The sequence below is a fragment of the Aethalodelphis obliquidens genome, unplaced genomic scaffold (genome assembly GCF_003676395.1).
Source record: "Aethalodelphis obliquidens isolate GAN/ISIS:26980383/991018 unplaced genomic scaffold, ASM367639v1 scaffold46, whole genome shotgun sequence".
In the NCBI taxonomy this organism is placed as follows: Eukaryota; Metazoa; Chordata; class Mammalia; order Artiodactyla; family Delphinidae; genus Aethalodelphis; species Aethalodelphis obliquidens.
This window is the reverse complement of record NW_020837990.1, coordinates 6,323,590-6,337,863: the sequence shown is the minus strand read 5'-3', so window position 1 is coordinate 6,337,863 and position 14,274 is coordinate 6,323,590. Positions and strand designations below refer to the sequence as shown.

Here is a 14,274-nt window from a genome sequence, read left to right as displayed (position 1 = left end):
AGTTTATTGAGGCTGGACACCCCCTGGGTTAAGCAATGGGGCTCAGCCCTCAGAACTGAAATGCAAGGAAGAAGGACACCAAAGTCAGCCCTTCCCCGGCAATAGGTCTTCAAGGAAGGGAGGGATCTAAAGTCACTGGGGGGCTCTTCCCCAGCCCCACCTACTCAGGAATAGAGGAGTTAGGGCCCAGCTGAAGACCTCCAAATCCGGAGCTTTGGTTTATTAAGCTGGAGCCTGGCTACATTGAGAGAATGGACCCCAGACCCCGGAGGGAAGTAAGGGGATAGCAGCTATAAGTCCCCTCTCGTTCGTTCGTTCGTTCGTTCGTTCGTTCGTTCCTTCCTTCCTTCCTTCCTCCCTCCCTCCCTCCCTCCCTTCCTCCCTTCCTCCCTTCCTTCCTTCCTTCCTCCCTTCCTCCCTTCCTCCCTCCCTCCCTCCCTCCCTTCCTCCCTCCCTCCCTCCTTCCCTTCCTTCCTTCCTTCCTTCCTCGGCAATCTGCTAGAACCCAAAGTAAGAAAGAAACCAGGCCTCAGGAAAGAGAGGATAGGAGGACAAATACCATGACTTCTCTCCTCCTCGCCTATCATGGTCCTGGGCTTCTGCATCTTGTCCACCTTGTTGCTGGGACATGGGCAGGGAGACCAGTGTCTGGTAGTTCTAACTGCAGTTTCAGCAGTGGCAGGGCCCCCTCAGGCCCTGCTCCATCCACAGCTGCCCCAGGAACTCAATCTCTCTGGACTGAACAACTCTGCATTAAGTACCTACTAAGCTGACATCCCAGTTCAGGCCCCACCTCGGGTCCAGTAGGGCACAGACCGGAGGAAGGAGTGATGACACACGAACAAACTGTTCTCCTGTCACAAAGCTACACTTGGTTCTTGATTTCCCGTGTGCACGATCTGTTTTTCTCAGGCTAACCTTGGTTCCTCTTCCCCACTCTCACCATTTCTGGTCCACTTTCCACATCACAAGGCAGGCCTTGCATGGGAAATGGAGGACATGGGAGACTGAGCTTGCCACACCATGCCCACCCCATCACAGGAAGCTAAAAACAAGAATGTGTTTCTAGACCGTTCTCAGCACCGCCCTCAAAATTGTTTGGGAGGCACCAAGGCTGGTCAGAAGCAGGGAAAACAGGCCCCGGTGGTGGACATGTGTGTGGGAGGGCATGAGGGGTTGGGGGACTTGCTGAAAGTGCCAGAACCAAGTTCGAGTCAAGGCCTAAGCTCAGCCTTCAGCCCTTAGGGAAACTTGGCTTCTGGTAGGAAGGTTGAAAGTGGAATCACCCTCCCTCCCGCATGACTTTGCCTATGGAGGATGTGACAGGTTTTCTGGCCCTTGTGTCAGTCCTGCAGGGAAGTGACTGGGGATGCCCCAGGTAGCAGGCCCCACCCACAGCGGCCAGCTGGGCACCTGGAACTCCGCCCGCAGGCTCAGAGGCCTCCCGGGAATCAGCCCTTTCTCGCTGGGACGCGGCCATCTCTGTTTCTGTGAGAAAGCCACCGTGACTCCACAGGCTCTGTCCCCAGAGGCCTGACTCTCCTGGGGGACTCTCATGCCACAGGCTGGTGGTGTCCCCAGAGAAAACTCCTCAGTGTCCACAAGAGGGGGTCAGGCCAGGCCTTGAAGACCTAGGGGTGGAGGCAGGGGAGGCTGGGAGGGGCAGGTGCTGAGCCAGGAGCCTCCTCCTGCAGAAAGAAAAAAAGGGAAAGTGACAAAGAGATGAGTCTCGGGAAAGATTCCTCTAAACCATCACATCAGGGCAGAGGGAGGAACACGCGGAAGAGGTGAGTGTGGGGTCCTGTGGGGAAGAGATGAGAGAGAAACTGAGGGTCTGTGAGGGACTCCTGGAGGGAGGAAATGTTTAGATGAGAGAAAGCAACTGAGCTGTGAAGAGGGATGGGCTTGAAGGCGCGCGAGGAAAGGTGTGACCAAAGGGTCAGCCAGCCAGGAAACAGGCATGGCTCCTGGGCTTAGAAAGTTCAGAAGCTCTACAGCAATGCTTCTTGGAGAGGGTGGCCATCTGGAATCTTCATCTCAGAGCAAAGGGTTGAGATACAAAGCTCTATTCTAGAAATTTCCATCTGATCAGAAATAGAACTTCCCCAGGAAAGAAAGGCAGGACATGGGTCAAGTGGAAAAGGAGCGGCCCAGGGCTAGCAGGAGGTGGGGAGTGGGAGACAGCACGACCCCAGGCCTTCATTCCTGAGATCGTCCCCTACAGCACTCACTCTCCAGGAGGCGGGGGATGAACCAAATCACCTCCGGGTTCCAAGCAGTCCTTGGTGCTAGGCTTGGGTGCCTGGACCATCTGAGGACCACACTGGGACATCAGACTCACTCAGCTCACCAACCTTCCACTCACCTCTCTGGGGCTCCAGAAAGCTGCTGCTACCCTCATCAGACCAACCTGTTGGAGAACTTCATGGAGCCGCCATCCGGCCACTGATGGTGAAGGGTGGACCCATCTCCAGATCCTTCATGTTCCTGAGAAAGGTGAGCCAATCAAGTTACTGGGGCTGAGAACAAGACCTCTCCCTGGGACCAGAGCATGGGAAGAACTTCTGGCAGTGACTCACTGACTCACTGGCTTATCTTCCAGAATCAGAGCTACCCCATCTCTCAGGCCAGATGAGAAGCTGCCATGTGACAAAGAGCAGATGAGATGACTTATCACAAGAGGAGTTTCCAAACCCCACACCCTGAAGGCCTGATTGTCTTCATTTGACAGCATCTTATGCCTGAGATTAAATTATCTGTAATCAGGCAGGTGTCCACCACCGACAGTGAAATGCTTGAAGACAGAAGCTATGCCCAGTTATCTTTGTACCCTTAGAAACTAACACCACAATACCTGCTACACTAGATCTTTACCGAATACATGATGGGTGAATGAATAAAGGAATGAATGGATGGTTGGATGGTGCCTGCCCAGGGGTGGATGCTAAGAGGAGCACTGTCATTTGGATCTTACATGGTCCTGTCCATGTTCAAGTTTTCATTCATGGAACTTTCTAGATGGACCCTGGCTCCTTCCTTTTCTCTTGTTTGTTTAGGGACATGGGGAGGACACAGGGAAGGCGAGCAGTGAATTTGAGTTCCATCTTTGGTTCTTTCTCAAGCATACCTAACCCCCCATGCCCATCCCACCCAGATCTGCCCTGAATCTACTCACCGGATTTGGTACAAGTTGAAGACAAAATTAGACCCTAGAAAGACAATCAGAAAAGAGAGGGTTAGTACCTATGGGGAGAGCGGTCCATCACTCTTCTGGGAGCATCTAGTTCTCCCTCACCGCTGTCTGGAAGGTGTGGGGTGGCTAGGCAGGGCTGCAGGATGCCATGGGAGGTTCCCAGTCCCTCAGCGTCTGCCCTCCTGCCCCAGACCCATGGGTACACCCCTTCTTCCCAGACAGAACCACCAGTCTCTGAGGATAGATCCTGCCACTGGGGATCCCTCCATCAGGGGCACTGATTACTCTGCGAAGGAGGCTTGAATCCAGACTCTGTGACTTTAGCCTCATCCTCATCTATAAAAAAGAGAGACTAAAAATTTCATCTTCGCATGTAATTTTAAAAAAAATCATACTAGGCTTGTGCATTGGCACATAGTAGGTGCTCAACAGACATCCACGGAAGCTGTTGAACTTAACTGCAGATCTGGGAGATGCCCTCTGCCTCTTGGCACTCCAGCGTGCCCTCCCAGTTCTCCTGGGTCCTATGGGAAGGGCAGATACGGATCAGAGCTGGGAGCAGCCCAGCAAATTCCAGGACACGCCCAGTGAGGCTGACGCATCAGCAAGCTTAGGAGAGAGTCCCAAGAGAGGGCAGGGCAAGAGAGGCTCTAGGAGCCAGGGTAGGAGACAGCTGCAGCTTGGCCTGTCTAGCACATCACCCTCAGCCTTGTGGCCCGCACAGGCCTGGGAGGTGGACTCCTGTGAGCTCTGAAGGACAAGGAAGCTGACTGCTTGCTGGGGGAGAAGAGCCTCCACTCCCTCAAAAAAGGCCCCACCCGCTCCCCCCACACACCTCAAGCGCTCAGCCACCCACCCAAGTCTTCAACCACTGCGGCCACCACAGGAAATATTTTTGCATGACTCTGTGCTGAAGAGTTTGCAGCCCCGCCTGGCCTGGCCAATTGCCACAGGAGAGGAGGGACTGGGCTGCGCTTGGGTGACAGGGTCCAGCGCTCACTCACCCTCCCAGCAGTACCCACGCTGGTACCACTTGGCCAGGCTGTAGCCCAGGATGGACACAAGCAGCAACGAGAGCCCCAGGCAGAGGAGCAGGCCCAAGGGGCTGATGGAGTCGTCACCTGCAGAGAGACACACATCCTTCACCCAGCTGCCCAGAGCCCTCTCGCGGCCCCGTACGCCAACTGACTGCATCATGTTCCAAATTTCCTCTCCTCCCTCCCCACTGCCATCAAAATGACTGTCCCCTAGGAATCTGGATCCTGGCCAGCTAGTTCAGCTAAGTCATGCTAAGATGTGAATGTCTGATACCTGATTTTTTAGTCAGCTTGTTTCTCCAAAGTAACAGTCCTCTGACAGTAGAGATAATTTGGAGCTGGGAAGCCTTCCTGAAGCTGTAGGCTTTCTACGTGTTGAAAAAGGCACTGCTGTTTGGGGAGAAGCCCAGGACGTCTCTCCTCTGCATGAAGCAGGAAGGGCAGCCTGGAGGGCCCCCGAGAGCAGAGACACACAGATCCTTGATCCTCTCCCCACAAAGCCCTCGTATGTGGTAGCAGGGTGTTAACCCCTGGGCTCTGTTTGCTGCTTATACTTATCACTTCTTCCCTGTTTGTGGTATGAGCTCTTGGTTAGATTTATATTTTATCTGTAAAGGCAAACCAAGAAAAAGAGCGAAAGAGAGGGAGGGAGAGAGAGAGAGAGACTGGAAACGTGCTGAAGCAGAAGCAGAGCAGGAAACCAGGTTTGTAGGGAGAAGCTGACCATGGGGGCACACGGAGACAACCCACCCCTGCTGGGGCAGGGAAGGAAGAGGCAGGGCAGCCCCACTCCTGCTGGATGAGGGGCCAGGAGTGTGAAAGAATCATCTGATTCCCCATCTCCATGGCTTGGTGTCTTGAGGCTCCAGAGGCGTCGCCAAGAGGCCAGAGGTGCAAGGTTACGCACAGCCTTTGGTACCGCAGGCTTGCATGCGAAGCCCATGCCCATCGTTTGCAAAATGTGGGGCCCGAGCAAACCCCTGTCCCTCGCAAGACTTCAATTTGCTCTTATGAAAAATAAGCATAATAATGAATACACATAGAGTTGTGGTGATTAGTGGAGATGCCATATATAGAGCACTTGGGAGAGGACCTGGCATACAGGAAGTGTTCAGTAGATGTTAATTACATCATTACTGTTGTTGTCATAATTATCATCAAGTAGTGAATTGTATTCTTAAATATTTCACAATTTCCCCCACCCTAGCCTTTCCCTCTCCCATGCCCCTGATCCTTCTTCCCATTAAAGCAGCCACGTTATTCTCTGAGAGAGTATGACAGCCAAATGCAGGGAGAAAGGGTCTCTCCTCCTACTTTTAGATTCCAAAAGCCCAGACCCTTAGAGAAATGGCAAGGATTCCCAACATAGACAAGAGATGAACAGAACCAAGATTACTCTTCTCACTACACTAGGGGAAAATTTCCAGCCTGGGGGAGGAGAAGGGAGAAAGTGAGGTAAGAGAGATGGGAAAAAAGCACTGGAAAACATTGAAAAGATGTCAATGGGCCACAGAGAAAAAGTCCTTACTCTCCAATGGAAGTGGAGCCCCGGGGAGGCAACAGAATTCCCAGGTAGAGTTGTGGGATCCGAGAGCTGGACTGAGCCCCAGAGAGACAGCAGGAGCTCAGTAAGGGAGACCTTCAAGATGGTGGAGGAGTAAGACGTGGAGATCACCTTCCTCCCCATAAATACACTAGAAATACATCTACACGTGGAACAATTCCTACAGAACACCTACTGAACGCTGGCAGAAGACCTCAGACCTCCCAAAAGGCAAGAAACTCCCCACGTACCTGGGTAGGGCAAAAGAAAAAAGGAAAAACAGACACAAAAGAATAGGGACGGGACCTGCACCAGTGGGAGGGAGCTGTGAAGGAGGAAAGGTTTCCACACGCTAGGAAGCCCCTTCACTGGTAGAAAAGTGGGGGGGGGGGGCGGGCTTCAGAGCCACGGAGGAAAGCGCAGCAACAGGGGTGCAGAGGGCAAAGAGGAGAGATTCCCGCACAGAGGATCAGTGCTGACCAGCACTCACCAGCCCGAGAGGCTTGTCTGCTCACCCACCGGGGCGGGCGGGGCTGGGAGCTGAGGCTTGGGCGAGGTCAGACCCCAGAGAGAGGACTGGGGGTGGCTGAGTGAACACAGCCTGAAGGGGGCTAGTGCGCCACGGTTAGCCGGGAGGGAGTCCGGGAAAAAGTCTGCACCTGCCTAAGAGGCAAGAGACCATTGTTTCGGGATGCACGAGGAGAGGGGATTCAGAGCACCGCCTAAACGACCTCTAGAGACGGGCCTGAGACGCTAAGGCTGCTGCTGCCGCCACCAAGAAGCCTGTGTGTGAGCACAGGTCACTATCCACACCCCCCTTCCGGGGAGCCTGTGCAGCCCGCCACTGCCAGGGTCCCGGGATCCAGGGACAACTTCCCCGGGAGAACACACGGCGCGCCTCAGGCTGGTGCAACGTCATGCCGGCCTCTGCCGCAGGCTCGCCCTGCACTCCGTACCCCTCCCTTCCCCCGGCCTGAGTGAGCCAGAGCCCCCAGTCCGCTGCTCCTTTAACCCCGTCCTGTCTGGGCGGGAACAGACGCCCTCCGGTGACCTACATGCAGAGGTGGGTCCAAATCCAAAGCTGAACCCCAGGAGCTGTGCAAACAAAGAAGAAAAAGGGAAATCTCTCCCTGCAGCCTCAGGAGCAGCGGATTAAATCTCCACAATCAACTTGAGGTACCTGCATCTGTGGAATACCTGAATAGACAAGGAATCATCCCAAAATTGAGGCGGTGGACTTTGGGAGCAACTGTAGACTTGGGGTTTGGCTTCTGCATCTAATCTGTTTCTGGTTTTATGTTCATCTTAGTTTAGTATTTAGAGTTTATTATCATTGGTGGATTTGTTTATTGATTTGGTTGCTCTCTTCCTTTTTTTTTTTTTTTTTTTTTTTTTTGCGGTACGCGGGCCTCTCACTGTTGCGGCCTCTCCCGTTGCGGAGCACAGCCTCCGCACGCGCAGGCTCAGCAGCCATGGCTCACGGGCCCAGCCGCTCCGCGGCATGTGGGATCCTCCCGGACCGAGGCACGAACCCGTGTACCCTGCATCGGCAGGCGGACTCTCAACCACTGCGCCACCAGGGAAGCCCACTCTCTTCCTTTTTTAATATATATATATAAATTTTTTTTTCGTTTTTCTCTTTTTGTGAGTGTGTATGTGTACGCTTCTTTGCGTGATTTCATATGCATAGCTTTGCTTTATTTGTCCAAGGGTTCTGTCTGTCCTTTTTGTTTTTAGTATAGTATTTAGCGCATGTTATCATTGGTGGATTTGTTTATTGGTTTGGTTGCTCTCTTCTTTCTTTCTTTTTATATAACTTTTTAATTTTTATTTTTAATAATTTTTTTACTTCAATAACTTTTTAAATTTTTATTATTATTTTCTTTCTTTCTTTTTTTTCCTCCCTTTTCATTTGAGCTGTGTGGCTGACAGGGTCTTGGTGCTCCGGCCAGGTGTCAGGCCTGTGCCTCTGAGGTGGGAGAGCCGAGTTCAGGACATTGGTGCACCAGAGACCTCCCGGCTCCACGTAATATCAAACAGCGAAAGCTCTCCCAGAGATCTCCATCTCAATGCTAAGACCCAGCCCCACTCAACAACCAACAAGCTACAGTGCTGGACACCCTATGCCAAACAACTAGCAAGACAGGAACACAACCCCACCCATTATCAGAGAGGCTGCCTAAAATCATAATAAGGTCACAGACACCCCAAAACACACCACTGGACGCAGTCCTGCCCAACAGAAAGAAAAGATCCAGCCTCATCCACCAGAACACAAGCACCAGTTCCCCCCGCACCAGGAAGCCTACACAACCCACTGAACCAACCTTAGCCACTGGGGTCAGACACCAAAAACAACAGAAACTACAAACCTGCAGCCCTACCCCAAACACAGTAAGTTAAGCAAAATGAGAAGACAGAGAAACACACAGCAGTTGAAGGAGCAAGGTAAAAACCCACCACACCAAACAAATGAAGAGGAAATAGGCAATGTACCTGAAAAAGAATTCAGAGTAATGATGGTAAAATGATCCAAAATCTTGGAAATAGAATGGAGAAAATACAAGAAATGTTTAACAAGGACCTAGAAGAACTAAAGAGCAAACAAACAATGCTGAACAAAACAATAAATGAAATTATAAATTCTCTAGAAGGAATCACAGCAGAATAACTGAGGCAGAAGAACGGTAAGTGACCTGGAAGATAAAATAGTGGAAATAACCACCACAGAGCGGAATAAAGAAAAAAGAATGAAAAGAATTGAGGACAGTCTCAGAGACCTCTGGGACAACATTAAACGCACCAACATTCAAATTATAGGGGTCCCAGAAGAAAAAGAGAAAAAGAAAGGGACTGAGAAAATATTTGAAGAGATTGTAGTTGAAAAGCAAATATTTTCTCCATTCTGAGGGTTGTCTTTTCATCTTGTGTATGGTTTCCTTTGCTGTGCAAAAGCTTTTAAGTTTCATTAGGTCCCATTTGTTTATCTTTGTTCTTATTTCATTACTCTAGGAGGTGGATCAAAAAAGATCTTGCTATGATTTATGTCAACTAAAAATAGAATTACCATATGATCCAGCAATCCCACTACTGGGCATATACCCAGAGAAAACCATAATTCAAAAAGACACATGCACCCCAATGTTCACTGCAGCACTATTTACAATAGCCATGTCATGGAAGCAACCTAAGTGTCCATCGACAGATGAATGGATAAAGAAGATGTGGCCCATATATACAACGGAGTATTACTCAGCCAAAAAAGGAAAAAACTGAGTTATTTGTAGTGAGGTGGATGGACCTAGAGTCTGTCATACAGAGTGAAGTAAGTCTGAAAGAGAAAGACAAATACCGTATGCTAACACATATATATGGAATCTAAGAAAAAAAAAAATTGTTCTGAAGAGCCTAGGGGCAGGACAAGAATAAAGACGCAGGTGTAGAGAACGGAATTGAGGACACGGGGAGTAGGAAGGGTAAGCTGGGACGAAGTGAGAGAGTGGCATGGACATATATACACTACCAAATGTAAAATAGATCGCTAGTGGGAAGCAGCCGCATAGCACAGGGAGATCAGCTCGGTGCTTTGTGACCACCTAGAGGGGTGGGATAGGGAGGGTGGGAGGGAGGCGCAAGAGGGAGGGGATATGGGGATATATGTATACATATAGCTGATTCACTTTGTTATAAAGCAGAAACTAACACAATATTTCAAAGCAATTATACTCCAATAAAGATGTTAAAAATAAAATAAAGGAAGTTTACAGGAAGAGAAAGATTTAGGAAGCAAACTGAAGAACACATAATATTTTTATGGAGATAATATATTCAATAGAAAGTAATAGAATAGATATCATTGAAAACTAAATTACTAACAGAGAAAAAAGCACAGAGGATGGGAAGAAAAATACAAAGAGATTAAAGAAATTAGAGGAAAAACTAATACTTATGGAAGACCAAGATAATCCTACTAAGGAAAATTGGCAATCCTGAGGTAGAGAACCCAATAAATTAAATAGAAAATGTTTTCAAATATATAATAAAAGAGAATTTCCCTGAATGGGGGGTGGAGTGGGGTGGGGAATGGCATCTGCCAATTAAGTGTATACCAGGTTCTAGGAAATACTGATTCAGAATACTGAAGATCAATGTACATTCTAATTAAAGTGCTGTTCCAGTTATTAAGCTATTGTTTCTCAACTTCAAGCCCACCCTCTATATCCAGTTTTGTGATGCTACAGCTGGGACTCTGCAGACCCCATTTCTCCTTTGCCAGACAGGGGAGGTTCTGCCAATAGAGGTTGACACCAGGAGACTGAAAGACTGGAGGATAAAGAAGGGACTTGCTCAGTTCTGTCTACTTCCCATTGTCTTCTCGTGGATTTCCTACTACTGTCAGCATCACCTATTGCTTCTTTTTCACCCCAGCAGTTTCTTCTACAGTTGGGTCTAGTTTTCAGTTTTTCCAAAGTCATAAAACCAGTCTCATTACTCCCTACCCTCCACTCCAGAAGCATGAGCATCAGACAGTCAAAGCCCCGTCCCCCAAAGGTCTGAGGTTCTCCTCAAATCTCCATGTTTTAATAGTTCCAGGTTCTTTACTTTGTTCTCCCAGTCCTACGGGTAGTAGCTCTTCTTGCAATTGCTACCTCCATGATACCTTAGTATTCTCTATCTGCCTTATCACTTAGCTAGGTAGCAATTCTCTATAATAAATTCTCTCTGTTAAAATACCTGGTAAGGTTTCTGTTTCCTTTACTGGACCCTGACTTTCCAGGCAGAAATATAAAAACCTTTAGGGGAAGGGCAGGGTGATGAAACATAATTTAGGCTGACCTCAGCTTTCTTCACAGAAAATTAATGCCAGGAGACAATAGATCATTGTCTACAAAGTTCTAAGGGGAAAAGAAAAAAGAGAAACCCCAGAAATATTTTATGCAGCCAAGGTATTGATCAAATATAAAGACAATAGGCAGACATTCTCAAATATAAAAGAACTTAAGGAACAGAATCACTGTTTTTTGTCCCAACTGCAGTTGGTGGGGAGAATGGCACCAGGATGGCCCTGAGCAAGATGAAGAGGGTGTCTGTGGTGGAGAGCTGTTTAATGCAAGGTGTCTGATTCCACGTGGGGTGAGGAAGATGTCCATGAGGAGGGGATGCCTGGTATGAGGAGTCAGGTAAAAGAGGAAAGAGGAAGGTAGTCAAACATGGGGTGTCAGGTACCAAGCAGGGTGATAAGGGTATCAGTGCTGGAGAGGGGAGCAACAGAGATAGGAATTGATTATAACAGAGGATTCATCCAAAAAGTAAATATATTAAGAAAAATGGAAGCCAGATTTCTCACTGTTGGGAAAAGGAATTACAAATACAAAAATGGAGCAACCTAGACTAAGCCTTGCGGTATTAGATTGGATTGGAGTTATTAATGTGAATTCAAGTTTTCTACATATATAAATAGGTACAGAAATAAATGTTGATGTGTATATATGTAGCTCTATCTTCTAAGAGGACTTGAGAGCAATTATGACTCAATATCAATGAACACATCTACCACCAAAATCTTGGCTTCTAAATGCCATTTTTCACTGTAAGAAACCAGGGCTCTTTGGATAAAGGGCTGATTTCAGACTGACGGGGAAAATACAAGATGAACTGGAAAACCTTCTTGTGTCTCCCATCTCCAAAAAAGAAAGCCCTAAAGAATACTGGGGACATGTCAAAAAGACATATAAGCCAGCTTCTATTGGCCAAATCATGATAGTTGAAGCATCAGAATAAATCATTACATAACAACACATTGAATAAAACAGAAACCATAAATCCATACAAATATTAATTAACTAATTAAAAGTTTATAAAAATAGAGTTGCCACATGATCCAGCAATCCCACTTCTGAACAGTTATCCAGACAAAACTATAATTCAAAAAGATACATGCGGGCTTCCCTGGTGGCGCAGTGGTTGAGAGTCCGCCTGCCGATGCGGGGGATACGAGTTCGTGCCCCGGTCCGGGGGGATTCCACATGCCGCGGAGCGGCTGGGCCCGTGAGCCGTGGCCGCTGGGCCTGCGCGTCCGGAGCCTGTGCTCTGCGGCGGGAGAGGCCACAGCAGTGAGAGGCCCGCGTACCACACACAAAAAAAAAAAAAAAGATACATGCACCCCTATGTTCATAGCAGCACTATTCACAACAACCAAGACATGAAAACAACCTAAATGTCCATCAACAAATGAATGGATAAAGAAGATGTGTTACATATAAACAATGGAATACTACTCAGCCATAAAAAAGAATGAAATAATGCCATTTGCAGCAACATGGATGGACCTAGAGATTATCATACTAAGTGAAGGAAGTCAGAAAGAGGAATACAAATACCATATGATGTCACTTATATGTGGAATCTAAAATATGACACAAATGAACTTATCTATGAAGTAGAAACAGACTCACAGACATAGATAACAGACTTGTGGTTGCCAGGGGGGAAGGGGGTGGGGGAGGGATGGATTGGGAGTTTGGGATTAGCAGATGCAAACTACTATATATAAAATAGACAAAAAACAAGGTCTACTGTATAGCACAGGGAACTATGTTCAATATCCTGTGATAAAGCATAATGGAAAAGAATATGAAAAAGAATGTACATATATATATATATGTATGTGTGTATAACTGAATCACTTTGCTGTACAGCAGAAATTAACACAACATTGAAAATCAACTATACTTTGATCAAATAAATTTTTTAAAAAGTTTAGTGCCTAATGGCATATTTACATGGTTTCAAAGTCCCTCCCCGCAAAATACCTTTTAATAATAAAGAGAAGGCTTCCCTGGTGGCGCAGTGGTTGAGAGTCTGCCTGCCGATGCAGGGGTCCGGGAAGATCCCACATGCCGCGGAGCGGCTGGGCTCGTGAGCCATGGCCGCTGAGCCTGCGCGTCCGGAGCCTGTGCTCCGCAACGGGAGAGGCCACAACAGTGAGAGGCCCATGTACCGCCAATAATAATAATAATAATAATAATAAAGAGAAAGAAGAGTAACTTTACAGAGGGGAAGCCTGGCAAACACCACAATAATCAAGTGATCAAAGTGAACATCATCAATATGACACAAACGGTGTGCCTTCTCCTACGACGCAATATGAAGCACACAACGTCACTTCTGTGACATTATTGCCAAAGACGTAGAACCCAAGCCTCAGAGTGCGGAGACATCATACAAACCCGAATTGAGGGCATTTTACGCAATAGCTGGCCTGCAATCTTCCACTGTAAAAGTCATAAAAATCAAGAGAAGATTGAGGAAATGTTCCAGACGGAAGCAGACTAGAAAGACCTGAGAACTAAATGCAACCTGTGATTCTGAATTGGATTCTTTTTCTATAAAAGCCATTATGGGGGCAATTGACAAAACTTGCAGAATCTAAGGATTAGATGGAAATAATGTATTGATTTAATTTTCTGATTTTGATCATTGTATCATGGTTATGTAGGGAAATGTCTTTATAGGGAACAGACTCTAGAGTATTCAGGTATGATAGGGCATTAGGTCAATGACTTACTCTCAAATTATTCAGGGAGAAAAAGGTTTGGTTTACTTTTTTAAAAATATATTTCTAACTTTTCTGTAAACTTTTAATCATTTCAAAATATAATTTGATAATTTTTTACGTGGCTGGTCTCTATTTACGATTTACAAAATCTCAAGACATTTTGTAAACGAAAAAGCAAAGTTTAAATGGATACAGTATAGGGCTTCCCTTGTGGCGCAGTGGTTGAGAGTCCGCCTGCCGATGCAGGGGACACGGGTTCGTGCCCCGGTCCGAGAGGATCCTACATGCCGCGGAGCGGCTGGGCCCGTGAGCCATGGACGCTCACGGTAATTGGTAGGTTATGAAGGTTACTTCATAACCTCACCCCGTGGGATATGTTTTAAAATCTACTCTCCTGTTTGGTTCTAAGACCTTTGACAAGCATTTTCCAATGATTTTGGAGGTAATAAGTTTGAATAGGATTTAGACTCGATAAACTCCTGTGTCTTTTCTTCCATATTCCTTTATGTGCTGCCTTATTAACACAGTCAAGGGGCTTCTCCTATTGTTGTTATTGTCACTGTTGTTTTGACTTCCTGATAATGTCCTTGTAAAATCAAGAAAGTCTGGAGCAAGACTCACATTTATTCACACATGGAATGGTTAAGACAGACTTTAGTTTTCAGTGATCTCTTGATAACAGAGGAAGAGAGAAGCCTCCTTCTCTCAAGGCACTTAAATATGAAAGTTTCAAAAGGCACCTCAGAGGAAAGTTTACATGAAGTTTCAGAAGACTGTCTGACAGCAAGAAATCCCTTGTAGAATTCTAGAGTCGCTTGGCAATACAGAACGGAAATTAAGAGTTTGGGTGCTGGTGCCAAACACACATGAGTTTGAATCTCAGCTTTACCATTTACTTACAATGTGTCCTTGAGCAAGGGACTTAATCCCTCTAAAACTCAGT

General features: G+C 47.2%; 1 protein-coding gene across 1 annotated transcript; it reads right to left on the bottom strand.

Moving 5' to 3' along the window:
• Positions 1-465: 465 nt before the first annotated feature.
• On the bottom strand, positions 466-4,390 carry SMIM35 (small integral membrane protein 35). The gene is given in 4 exon segments (XM_027081842.1): positions 466-2,441; positions 2,444-2,487; positions 3,176-3,209; positions 4,198-4,390. Coding segments are annotated over 4 exon segments (312 nt in total). The 3' UTR covers positions 466-2,400.
• Between the last annotated feature and the right edge of the window lie 9,884 nt (positions 4,391-14,274).